Source organism: Astyanax mexicanus, chromosome 1 (genome assembly GCF_023375975.1).
Source record: "Astyanax mexicanus isolate ESR-SI-001 chromosome 1, AstMex3_surface, whole genome shotgun sequence".
Lineage (NCBI taxonomy): Eukaryota > Metazoa > Chordata > Actinopteri > Characiformes > Acestrorhamphidae > Astyanax > Astyanax mexicanus.
In genome coordinates this window covers 94565619-94578302 of record NC_064408.1, presented here as the reverse complement: position 1 = coordinate 94578302, position 12684 = coordinate 94565619, and the positions used below count along the sequence as shown (strand labels likewise).

Sequence of the window (12684 nt, the reverse complement as noted above, 5' to 3'; positions counted from 1 at the left end):
TAAGAGACGATGTTCTGTCCAGCTATATACAGCATACCTGTCAAATTTTAGATTAAAAAATAAGGGATATTTTCCTCTGTCCGCTTAAAGTTGTCCCACCAGCCCAACATAGGTTCAGTATCCCTTACATTTTAAGACAGGTTTACAAAAAAAAATCTAAAATAACGACATGTGAACCACTTACACACAATTAGATTATCAGAATCTGAAATGTTGCGGACATTCCTACATATGTCATTCTTTTAATACAGCCAAATTAAAAACACTTTTCCAAATATTTTTTTAAAAGTTAAGATTTCATGTCTTTTTGGCATAAATGCACTCTTTTTTATAATATATTTTTTATTTATTTAATGGATTTAAAATTGAACAAAGGGTGCACACATTCTGCCAACTGAATCTTTTGATCACTCCACCCCTGATCAGTTTAGTTAATTTTTAACATTTGTAGTTCAAGCTGTATTTTTTTTTTTTTAAAGGTTTAATCTGTGTGTTTTATTTCAGAGACGAGTATTTTTAAGCAGCTATCAGAAAAATCTCATCACAGTTTACATGATTAGCCTACCGTTCCCTTTCTTTAAGAAAAATCGCTGTATATCCAGATATGTTTTAACATCAGCTGCTCCGACTAGCTGCCTGTGGCTTCCCCACACTGACCCTCCTTTGCAAGCTGATTGGCTGTTTCTCCTGAAAGGCGGGACTTTCTCCTTGAACCGGCTGCACGATTGGTTAAGAGACACAGAGCAGTCAGCTCCCTGTCTCCTCAATAATATATATTTTTTTATTTTAATATAATACGGGAAATTTACGGGAAAATACTAATACGGGAGGACAGCGGGAAAGAGGAGTAAAATACGGTAGCTTCCCGGCCAAAACGGGAGACTTGACAGGTATGATATACAGTCTATGATACAGCCCTAAGTGCTAGGTAAAGTTAACCCTTAAACTTCTCTTAACGTCAGACTCTCAGCAACGCTGCGAGGCTAAGAAAGAAAGCTAAACTAACTCTACTAAACTCTTACCTCAGATTTGGTGATTCGGAGCCCTAGACTCCTCTTTATATAATAAAATCTGACGTGAACGACGCACGCTTTGATCAGTTTTCTTTCAAGTTGTGTTGCCTTGTCAAACTGTGTTTCCCTAGTGTATATTTAGGGACGCAGAAAACGCAGAATCAACCAGAGATCCGATTTAAACCGTTACTTACACAAGAGAGCTAACGCTAACTAGCTGCTCTATTTTCCTTTACTAGCTACTGCAGACAATGGAGGTTGAGAAAGCGTTTCATGTGCAGCATCATATACAACTCAGAGAGACCTATTGTATCTCGCAAAGAACAAAACAAAAGTGGATTTTAGCGGATTATTTTGAGATAATAAGTCATTATTTTGAGATACTAATTCATTATTATGAAAAAAGTTTTCATAAAAATGTTTTTTTTTTCTTTTGCTGGAGTGGAGAGAAAACAGCTGGTCTGAAGTTCATGCTCAGGTCGAGGAGGAGAAAAAAATCCAGGCGGTTTGCTTTTGCTGTTTTTACATCTATAGCTGCACAGCTGCAACAAGAGATGTGTGGGTATGAGATAGAAGCACATAGCGCATGCGTAAAATTCCTGTTTAACCTTTCACATTCATGTCGCATGTCCATGGATCGGATAAGTATCCAATTTAGGAGGACATATGAAAGTGACTCAGATCTAGGCCAAAAATCTGATTTGAGTCACTTCAGCATGATAATGTGAACGTAGCCAAAGCGATTCAAATCTGATTTGAAAAATCGGATTTGGCACGTTCACACAGCCATGAAAAAAATCAGATCTGAGCCACATTGAGCAAAAAATCAGATTCAAGTCACTTCTGCCTGGTAAGGTAAACGTAGCCCTAGTGGGATCTGGATCAACTTACAAAACCTTCATATATGTTAGCCATTCTAAAGCATAAGAAAAAATACCCCTTGATACATATGCCTATATAACCAACCTATATACATTTGCAATCAGAAATATTAAACCTCCTGCTTACAAAAGATTTCTTAGTAATGTGGATAAAATATAATGAAAAAAAACAACAACAACAAAAAAAACTCATTAAACAACAAAAAATATTTTTTAAACTCTTATTTAAGTTATTTTGACAACAGAAGTTGAAAACAGATTAATTGATGAATCATTAACATCTATAGAAGGATGAATATTTCTGACTGCAACTGTAAATATGCCTATATATCTCTTGTTAGAGTGCAATATGTCAAGCTTTATGATGTTTATACTGATAACAACTCAGCTGATTGTTTTCTTTTTCTTTCCCTCTCATTTTGATTATCATTTAATGGTTTAATTATTTTAAATGTTTCATATTTTTTGACTTTGTAACAAATGTGCCTTTTGACGTAAGTTTTCATGGGTGAGGTTTTTATATATAAGCGCTCTCAGGATTCATTCCTTTCCTTTGCACATCGAAATTATAATTATTGTTTTTTTTATTTGTGCAAAATAAATAAAAAAATATTATAATAGAATATGAATATTAAACCAATTGTATCTGAAAATGATACCAGTGTTATAAAGCCTTTGACACCTCTGTCTCCACGCAGCCATCTAGTGTTCAGTTTAATTTCCTACAAGAACCTGATGGTTAGGATGATTGTGTACATCTCAGAATGTGTTCTAAAGCTATTAGCTAGCACCCACATTATTAATAAAGAGGAATTATCCTGTTCTACCTGCAGCCGTGCACTTAATGAACTGTTTTTCTTTAAATTGTGTGCAGTTTCTTTATTCTAAACAGGCATTTTAACCATGCTGGGGTACAGAGCCCAAAAAAAAAATGTGTCACTGTGCATTTATTCAAAGTCTTAAAAAAAGAGGATGCCTGCTGGCATTTAATATAATTATTCATATTTTTACTGGCATGAAGTTTGAATATTTTTTTGTGAATTTCTTTTCTTACGTGCATTTTGTAGGTTTGTCATGTCAATCATTCTGCTGGTATTCTCCTCCTTACGATTTTTGTGCTCAATCTCACACTTGTTCTCTCTCTTCAGGTTTTTCACAGGGTGAACAATCACAGCTATGTCCAGCAGAATAATGGTGGTCCCTGTGATTACTTGCATCTAAAAGATCAATCACCTCTTATTTCAGTTCAGCCAGAGAGGACTGAATCAATATCAGACTCAGAGGGGAGAATAGAAGGTAAGTGATTGTTTGAGGGCTGACTGCTCTGAAAAGGTGTGGGGGAAGTGCATCATTATTTAAAAAAATATCATTCTTCTCTCTGGTGAATTGAGCAAAATAGGTGGATTTTAAAGGAGACTTTTAAAGCAGTGCCATCAGTCAGGAGAAATGCTGACAGCTTTACTGAAAGGTTAAATAACCTTTTGGGTTTTATGCAATAAAAAATATTAATTACCTAAAATCCCATCAATTTAAATCTATCTAAATTATTTAGATAGATTCAGTGTAAAAAGCCACTCAAAGTAAGGTATGGTGTGAAATTGTTTATTATAGAGGAATTGACTCTATACTGACTCTGATGAGTACGAAATACAGTGTGAAGGTTCAATTAGCAGGGTAAGAGCACAGTTTTGCTCAAAATATTGCAATGCACACATTATGGGTGACATACCAGAGTTCAAAAGAGGACAAATTGTTGGTGCACGTCTTGCTGACGCATCTGTGACAAGACAGCAAGTCTTTGTGATGTATCAAGAGAAACGGTATCCAGGGTAATGTCAGCATACCACCAAGAAGGACGAACCACATCCAACAGGATTAACTGTGGATGCAAGAGGAAGCTGTCTGAAAGGGATGTTCGGGTCCAAAAAACATAAAACCACGGCTGCCCAAATCATGGCAGAATTCAATGTGCACCTCATACAAGTTATTTGAGTTTGTTTTGTTCTAAAGTGTTGTGCATTGCTATAATTCCTGTTTCTATCAAATCTTATATCAATTTAAATCATTTTTCTCATTACATAGTACTTATGCATCTGGGAAATATCTTGTAGATTTCTCTTTTTTGTTGGTATAATTTATATGCCACGAAAAAGGATTCCACTATTAAAAAAAAAGATATATTTTTTTGTTCTTGTACTTAAAAAAAAAAACTTTCAGTACTATATAAAAGCTATGTTTGTGATAGATTTTATCGGGTGTGATTCTCTAAGTTTTTTTTTTTTTTTTTTGTATTTTATGGGTATTATGCATGAACAGGGCATGTTACACTAAACCAGTCTAAATGACTTTGTTTTAATTTTATTAACCACAAGTTTAAAAGAAAATTTTTGAATTTTCTTTAAAGCAAATGCTGTCCTCCTGTCAAATACCATGGTGACACCTTGTGGTCTAAAATTAAATTACAGGCCCATACTTGACAATGAAATGAATGTATTTCATATATAAAAGAATAAATGAACGAATGAATGAATAAATTATAAAATAAATAAATAAACATACAGCAGTAGTAATGGAACTTCTGGTCCAGCACTTCTATTAAGCTTCAGAGCTTCTCACATAATCTCTATCAGCAGAGTTGATGCGATGGCGTCCTCTAGTGGTGTGGAAAAGCACTCACGTGTACAGTATACGTCCTTTTCACATGAACTGGTCATTTACCAGTCATTCACAGCGGGTTTAGGGTAAAATGCTCTGTTTTAGAGAAAACTACTGAGAATGGTTCAAAGTGGTAGTAGGGTTTAATGTACATAAAAGCTCTCTCAGAGGATATTGCACCGGTGTTAAATTAATTCAGCATAATAAAAAATATTAGCATACTTATTTTTTTGACCACAAAAAAATATACTAAAAATCTATTTTTACAATGTGTATTTGCAAAAAGTTGTGTTTAAGAGCTGAATGTAGATGGGTTTTGGGTTCCTGTTATAGCTTTTATTGTAGTTCTATAGTAGTTGTACTCGTTTTTGATCTGCTGTATTAGAGAGTTAAATCATATAGGAGTGAATTCTGGTACTTCTATACACCGTTTGTAAACAATAGATTTATTAAGTACTAAAAACTCATCTTGGTTAATAGAGAAAGCTGCTGACCTGCTGAAACCTTGTGGGGTAGATTGTACGTAACTATAGATCAGAATTTAATTAGAAAAAATCATACTACACTCACTCAATCTAAAATTGATTTGTATAAGGTAATGAAAATATATTGTTGTCAACAGACTTTCAATGCAAAGCCAAACGAAGCTTTGTTTTGAGAAGCTGAATGCCTTTTTTTTTGTACTCCATCCGTAGCTTGGTATTGTGCTTGGTAAGGTAAGCCTTGCATGCAGCTGTTGGCTATGAAAACCAATGCCATGAAGCTCCAGGCACACAGTTCCAGTACTCTGAACTCAGTAGAACGACCAATTCTGTCGCTAAAGTAGTAAAGACAAACTGCATGACAAGGCGCTTGATTTTATACACCTGTGTCAAAGAGACTAAATGAAACATCTAAATCAAATATTTTTTTTAAAATAACATACATGTTCTCATTGATGTATAGAAATAAACAGAGCTCAGGCGTCTAGTTTAAAGAAATAATTAAAAATGCATTTTAATTTTACTCCTTTGTGTAAAATTTAGTTTAAAACAATGTGGTTCGGAAAAATGACATTGAAAAACATAGACAGCAAGGTTTCTTTCCCTTCCATTTTACAGAAGTAAAGCCAAACTTTTCCCAGTCTTGAATGTGCGCTACCAGTCTGAGAGATCAGAGGAGGAGATATGTATGTCCACTCACCTGGTAGGTCTCAGTTCAGGTTAGGAGATAAATGTGACAAGAGCACTGGCTGACTCAGTAGTCAGTGTGCCTTTTAATATGGTGTGCCTTATGTATGAATTTTCGCTAGCTAATACCACCCTGGTTTACCAGAACACGTTCCTCAGTGTTGGGAAGGAAAAAGCTGCTGAATTAGAAGAAAAACATGGCGACACTACTGTTCCTAACAAGTGCTGTTTAAAATACACATTTTAAACCAGTGTGCCTTATGTATGAAAGTAGAACAGAAAATAGACATTTTTTGATAGTGCGCCTTATAATCCGCTGCACCTTACAGTGTGAAAACCAACAGCTCAATTACACCTAATTACTGCATTACATGTAATGCAGATGATCTTCTCCAGAAATGCTATTAATAACTTCTGTCCCTTCCCATGTCTGATACAGCAAAATAGTAAATAATAATAATAATAATAATTTTGTGTGTAAATATAAAAAAATACCCACAAAATGGATGTTACATTTATGATGTGTCTATTTTAAGCTTAAAATATGAAGATTTATACTGCAATTTCTAAAAGGTGTTTTCACACTAGCATATTTTTTGGAGACCTAATAAAATAAAACCCAAAATAAAAGCTCAAGTACTATTCCATTAGTGGCTAAACAATAAGAAAACACAGCAGTGACCTGACAGTACCTTCTACAGGTGCATCTCAAAAAATTAGAATATCATTGAAAAGTTACTTTATTTCAGCAATTCAGTTCAAAATGTGAAACTCGAATATTATATAGATGTATTACACACAGTGTGATCTATTTTAAGTGTTTAGTTCTTTTATTGTTGATGATTATGGCATGCAGCAATTGAAAATCAATAAAATTGGTACTTTTAGCAGTGTGCCAAGTCCTGCTGGAAAATGAAACCCACATCCCCATAAAAGTTGTCAGCAGAGGGAAGCATGAAGTGCTGTAAGATTTTCCAGGAAAACACTGCGCTGACTTTGGACTTGATAAAACAAAGTGGACCAACACCAGCAGATGACATGGCATTCCAAACCACTGATATATAATATACGAGTTTCACATTTTGAACTAAATTACTGAAATAATCTAACTTTTCAATGATATTCTATTTTTTTTTAGATGCACCTGTATGTGTAAATATTGTTTTGATGCAATTCCAAAGCAGTTGATTATTCCAAGGACCTCAGAAAAAGTGACAGCAGTGTTTGACAAATGTTTATTCTGCAACAGCCTCTTGGCTTTCCAGAAGCCAGAATTGTTTACCACCTCCCACAAATAAAAACAAAAGAAAAAAAATCATATCTGCAGTTTGGGATGATGAATCCAGAGCCAAACAAACTTTAGTTCAGCACATAATTCACACACTAAAAAAAGGACAGTGATTAGAAACACTGAATAATGGTTGGGCAAAAGATAAAAACAAAAGGCAGATTTGGTGATCTGGACTGTACATTCACAAGAGCCAAAGATGACTGACTGTTTTATGATGAAACATTTATGATTAACAAAATCTGAATGATCTGATGAGAGTGAATGTGCCATTTTGTGTGTCTATTTAAAGTGAAATGTTGCTATATTACTTAAACCGAAGAAAAGAAGCCAAAACCATCACCATCAATCAGTTTAACCACACAACATGTGACCCATGTGACTGCGCAACTGTGCACAAGCAGTGATATACTGTAAACAACCAAAGGTATGAACATAATGAACAGTACTGTGCAGATAAAAAGCTAAATTAAATAAAAAAAAAAAAGAACACTGTCAGCCAGATACTGGCTAACCAATTGCATATTAATGTGAGCAACCATGAAAACAAAGGACTACTGAAACCATCCCAAAACTCAGGAAGAGGTTTTCCAGTTTCATTTCATATATTTCTCAGTTTGGCTTTCCAGAATGAAGCTTGGTGTAAGAGTATGTGTGTAATATGATGTATATTTTTTTTTAAAAAGAAGGCCTTGAAGGTTTAAACTTAAACATGTTAATGCGTTAAAACATTCAGCAATGGGACAATTCTGCTTCACTTGTGACAGAGTGCAATGGTTTCCCCAGATAAAACTTGCTTTTCTTTATAAAATACATTAAAAACATACTTTTGCTGGCGTTCTCTGCTTGAAACTGAAAACATAACTGCAACATTTGAGCTGCATTAAGGCTCTTGATCTCTAAATATATATATAGATAGATTTTTTTTATATGTATATATCTTACAAAACATATAACACTGATTTCTAATAAATGTAAGCACCTGTAAAAAAATAAAACATAATAACATTAGAATTCAATAGGATTCTCCCCAGCTGGAAGGCTTTTCAATGTCTCGGGGTGACTGGCTTTCACAGTGCATTGCCTGCAGGCCTTTCTCAGAGGGATGTGTTGGAAGGAGGAGGGCCCAGGCCACTGCCCTCTGAAAACAGAGGGTCTTGAGGGTCCAGATGAGGGTCCTGAGGGCCCTGGGACATGTGAATATGAACCAGAAGAAGGGGTTGGGGTGAAGGTTCGGCTGGTGGTGCCTTAGCTTGCTCTGGGAGCTTTTCCGGCTTTGTGGAAACTGGAAGAAGGCCTTGGGCCTCAAAAATATCCTCCTCCTGTTCCTCTTTGTCTTTGTGGTGGTCAGTGGCCTGACTGGGATCCAGATTGGCCCTTTGGAGGCCACTGGAGCCGGACTGAAGGAAATCGTGGTGATGGGTCTCAAGTTCTGTTAGGCCGTTGCCACTGAAGGTCATTCCATCTCCGTCTAGTTCATTCTCTAGCTGCTGAGCCCAGGTGTCCCCCCTAGAGAAGACCCTGTAAGGTGTGGGTTCGGTTGGGAGTCCCTCTGGAAGTTCATTGGCCGATTTCAGAATTATTTTAGGGGCAGAAGAGCTCATCAGCTGAGGTCCTGTGGTAATTACAGGGGACCAGTCACTAGCTCCACTGGCCTTGGGGGCAGTAGGGGCCATTATTCGAGGTCCAGTGGTGATTACAGGGGTCCAAATGTCCAGGTTTAAGGCCCCGGCTCCACTGGCCTCCTCTGGACCCCCTGCCCCGGAGCCCAGCTCATCCAGGGGGTCAAGCTTATTGGTCCGGTTGAGTTGCTTTAAATCGCTCAGCAGTGCAAACATTCTATCTACATCCTTCCCAAAGTTGGTCCAGTCCTCCAAGCTGGGACTGTAGTCACGCCTGTGCTCAAACAGGCTCTCATTCACACTGTAAAGTCGCACCAGTCCCTGCCAGTCCACATCCTCCTGCTCCGTGAAGTTGGGCAGCTTAACCCTTTCGTCCGTCCCATGCTGACTGTGAGCTGGAGAGAGAGAGGCAACAGTTAGAAAGCTCTGGAAAGAGAGCATTTAATGAAGAAGCAGCTGGATTTAGATCATCACATCTAACTTTTAATCGTGCACTCATGCATGACCTTGGCCAGGTATGATGTATAAAGGCCATGAGATTGGAATTACATTTTAATTAGTGCCTGCCCCACCAAATCACTGCAGCACTATGTCTGGTACCAGTCAGAAAGAAAGTATCTGAATTCTGAAGCAAAAAGCACTGCGAAAAGCAAAAAGGACACAGCAACAGCAAACGCTCTTCCCGTTAATCACAAGCAGACTGCGCATAGCTTCCTACGCAGGAAAAAATGAAGATAAAAAAAGCAAAGGTCAAACAATGGCCTTTATGAGTTTCGAAAGAAAAGGTCCAGGCAACCTGGAATGAAGAAATAAATGGAAAGGAAAAAAAGAATAAACAGAAGAGCATGGGGAAAAATTAAGAAAAATTAATTCTGCAAAATCAGTGCAGCCTTAAGAGGAGAGGTGAAAAAAGCGGTAATGGAATCAGCATTCCCAAAAAGCAGGTCAGGCAGTATTCACAAAGACACTGGCAGCATAACCACGCCTTTAATCTCTGGAATCAACTCTGTTGCACATCTGTGGCACACACTCAAGCTCAACTACATGAAGATTTAGACCGGATGTGTGTGAAGATCACAGAGACAGATTTACATGGTCTTAGAGACTCACAGGGACACAAGGCTTGTCCTCAACTTTGGCCACTTTCGATGCGGCCGTTGCCTGGTAAGCAGGTGAGCCAAAAACAGGGTCGGTCAGGAAAGAAGTTGCAAGAAAAAAAAAAAATAATAAAACAGACGTGAAGCAGCAAAGGAGCTACGGGAATGTGTTATAGAGTCAAATGAACTGTGATTTCCTAAATTTCCTTCGGGATAAGTAAAGTATCTATCTATCTATCTATCTATCTATCTATCTATCTATCTATCTATCTATCTATCTATCTATCTATCTATCTATCTATCTATCTATCTATCTATCTGATGTGAAACTACATTCAAATGGACTTAAAATGGAAATGTTTGGTGGTTAGGTGAACACAACTCTTGGACTCCCTTTGATTTTCTTATGGTTTTTTATTAGTATTTTTATTTCTCATTTATTTTATTAGTATTTCATTTCATGACAATTCATAAGGATTGGGTACTGTACTGCATTTGAATATTTCTTTTATATTTCGTTTAAATACAGGCTGTATCACCTTTCACATATTTTGAGAAAAAATAATCCTGTTATAAAAAATCTATTTCAATATGTGTAAAGTTTCAAATGCAGTTTCAGTATGAAACTTTATTTATATGTATTTACTGAATTATTTATGTAAATATCTATTTAAATATTTAAATATAAATAAATGGCTGTGAGCCTTCAGCATGCCTCTATTGTGGTGAAATCCTTTAGAGAGTTATGTTTTTTCCATATTCAGCAGATACAATCTGTGAAATTATTACTTGATTGAGCACCATTTACTTTTCCATTTTTGAGGTCTGCGCCAATTTTATGCATGAATTACTAGATGAGAACATTCGATGAATATGGGCTACTCACAGTGAGAGTCAAAACAGCAAATGAGCAGATTTACAAGAGCGTAATAACATCAGCTTTTGCGTATTCATGTAATTTAATGACTCAGGAAAATTAACTAGTGAAATGAAGTGCTTGAAATAATATTAGCGCAACCCAGCATGCACACACACACACACACGCACACGTTTAGCATGATGCGTTCTAGTACATTAGTGGAAATGAGCTGGCTCATGCAGTTAAGGGGGGAAAAGCCACTGATGAAATCAAAAAGGGTGGATACCTGTGTGGATCATAGCTTCCTCCATCTTTACTCCCTGATCAGGAAAATAAGAGCAATTGAATGTTAATGTGTCAATCGTGGATGAAGGGGAAAAAAAGATACACAGAAACACACTTGGTGTAGATCTTCATGCATGGCATTTAGCCCCTGGAGAGAAACACTGTTAGATAAGACACAGAGAGAAAGATGATGATAAAGATCAGTCTGGATGAAGATGATGTATGGAGGGAAGGGACACGGGAAGATCCACTAAAATGGATCTGATATGCTTATTTGGAAAATGATGAGGAGCAGGTCAAAGATCAAACACCCTGACATTACTAATGATCTTGCTAAATTGCTAAATGCAATCAAATCCCCGCAGCAATGCTGTAAAATCAAGAAAATAGTCCCATTTACTGGACAGTTCCACCAACAAAAAGCAGGATATAGTTTAGTGCTATTGATTGTGGAACAAACAATGAATGAACAGGTGTCCTAATACTTTCGATTACATACAGCTGTAGAAAAAATTAAGAGACCACTTCAGTTTATGAATCAGTTTCTCTGATTTTGCTATTTATAGGTAAATGTTTGAGTAAAATTAAGAGCTTTCAAACCTCAAATAACACAAAGAAAACAAGTTCATATTCATAAAGTTTTAAGAGTTCAGAAATCAATATTTGGTGGAATAACCCTGGTTTTAAACCACAGTTTTCATGTATCTTGGCATGTTCTCCTCCACCAGTCTTGCACACTACTTTTGGATAACTATATGCCACTCCTGGTACAAAAGTTTCAAGCAGTTCAGCTTGGTTTGGTTCGATGGCTTGTGATCATCCATCTTTCTCTTGATTATATTTCAGAGGTTTTTAATTTGGTAAAATCAAAGAAACTCTTTTTTAAGTGGTCTCTTATTCTCTTATCTATTGACTTGAATCTGCAGAATACTCAGAATAAACCTTTTGGGGGCAGTTTCTCAGACTGCAATTCAGCCTTTACAGCATTTTGTTTTTACTGCTACTGACACTGGAATCTGAGCTGCTCTGGGAGTCTAGACTGAGTCAGTCACTCAACACTTAAGTTAATTCACTTCTAGCTTATTAGGCTGCAGGACATTAAAGTGTCTACTCAGGAGTCTTCCAGAGTGCGCACTAACGGTCTATTAAAGACAGCACTGGCTCTTCACACAGAGATGTACAATAGGCTTTAATAGAGTCTAATGATATCTCAAAAAGTCTCCATATTATAGGGAATAAGGAACCATTTCAAAGGGCCCAATTCATGGAAAAATAAAATTACGATAAAAAAATAAAAGCAGCTCAGTACATAATTAATTAAGCTGTAGAAGCACACATTTAAAAAAAAACACAAAGATTAAAATTCCAATTTTCAGCCCACAGCAATGTAGCGCCACCCACTAATACTAAAGTTGATGTGCTTAAACCAGAAATATTGTTTCCTCCTATAGTCGCAATACAAGGCAGCCTATAAGAAAAGAGGTCTGGAAAAAAAGATTACAGGCATAATAACAAACAGCCTGTGCAACTTTAAGGGAGAGAAAATATTGATATTGTATCTATATTTTTCAATATTGTATCACTGTATTGAGTTGAGTTTTGAAAACACATGATTGAATTTTTATTATTAGTTAACATGTAAAGATTGGTGACTAATTAATTCTGACATTTAATTTTAACAATCATAATACAGCACCTTATAGTATTGCAATATACTGCAATATACTGAATTGTAACCGTATCGTGATGCACATTACATTGCCAAGTTATTGCCAAAACATCAATATATCTATTTTACGTACCAATATCTGTACA

The 12684-nt window shown here is 36.3% G+C and overlaps 1 protein-coding gene across 6 annotated transcripts in view; it reads right to left on the bottom strand.

Moving 5' to 3' along the window:
- Positions 1-6939: 6939 nt before the first annotated feature.
- The window catches only part of sulf1 (sulfatase 1), a 182546-nt gene continuing 176801 nt past the window's right edge, over positions 6940-12684 (bottom strand). For 4 of the 6 annotated variants that reach the window (XM_022685639.2, XM_022685621.2, XM_022685646.2 and 1 more), the window contains one exon: positions 6940-9023. In XM_022685639.2, the coding sequence (XP_022541360.2) occupies positions 8104-9023 (920 nt within the window). In that variant the 3' untranslated portion in view covers positions 6940-8103. Of the gene's footprint in view, positions 9024-9738; positions 9790-10870; positions 10905-12684 lie in introns of all 6 variants that reach the window. The other 2 variants (XM_049485844.1, XM_022685650.2) reach the window with 2 other exon arrangements.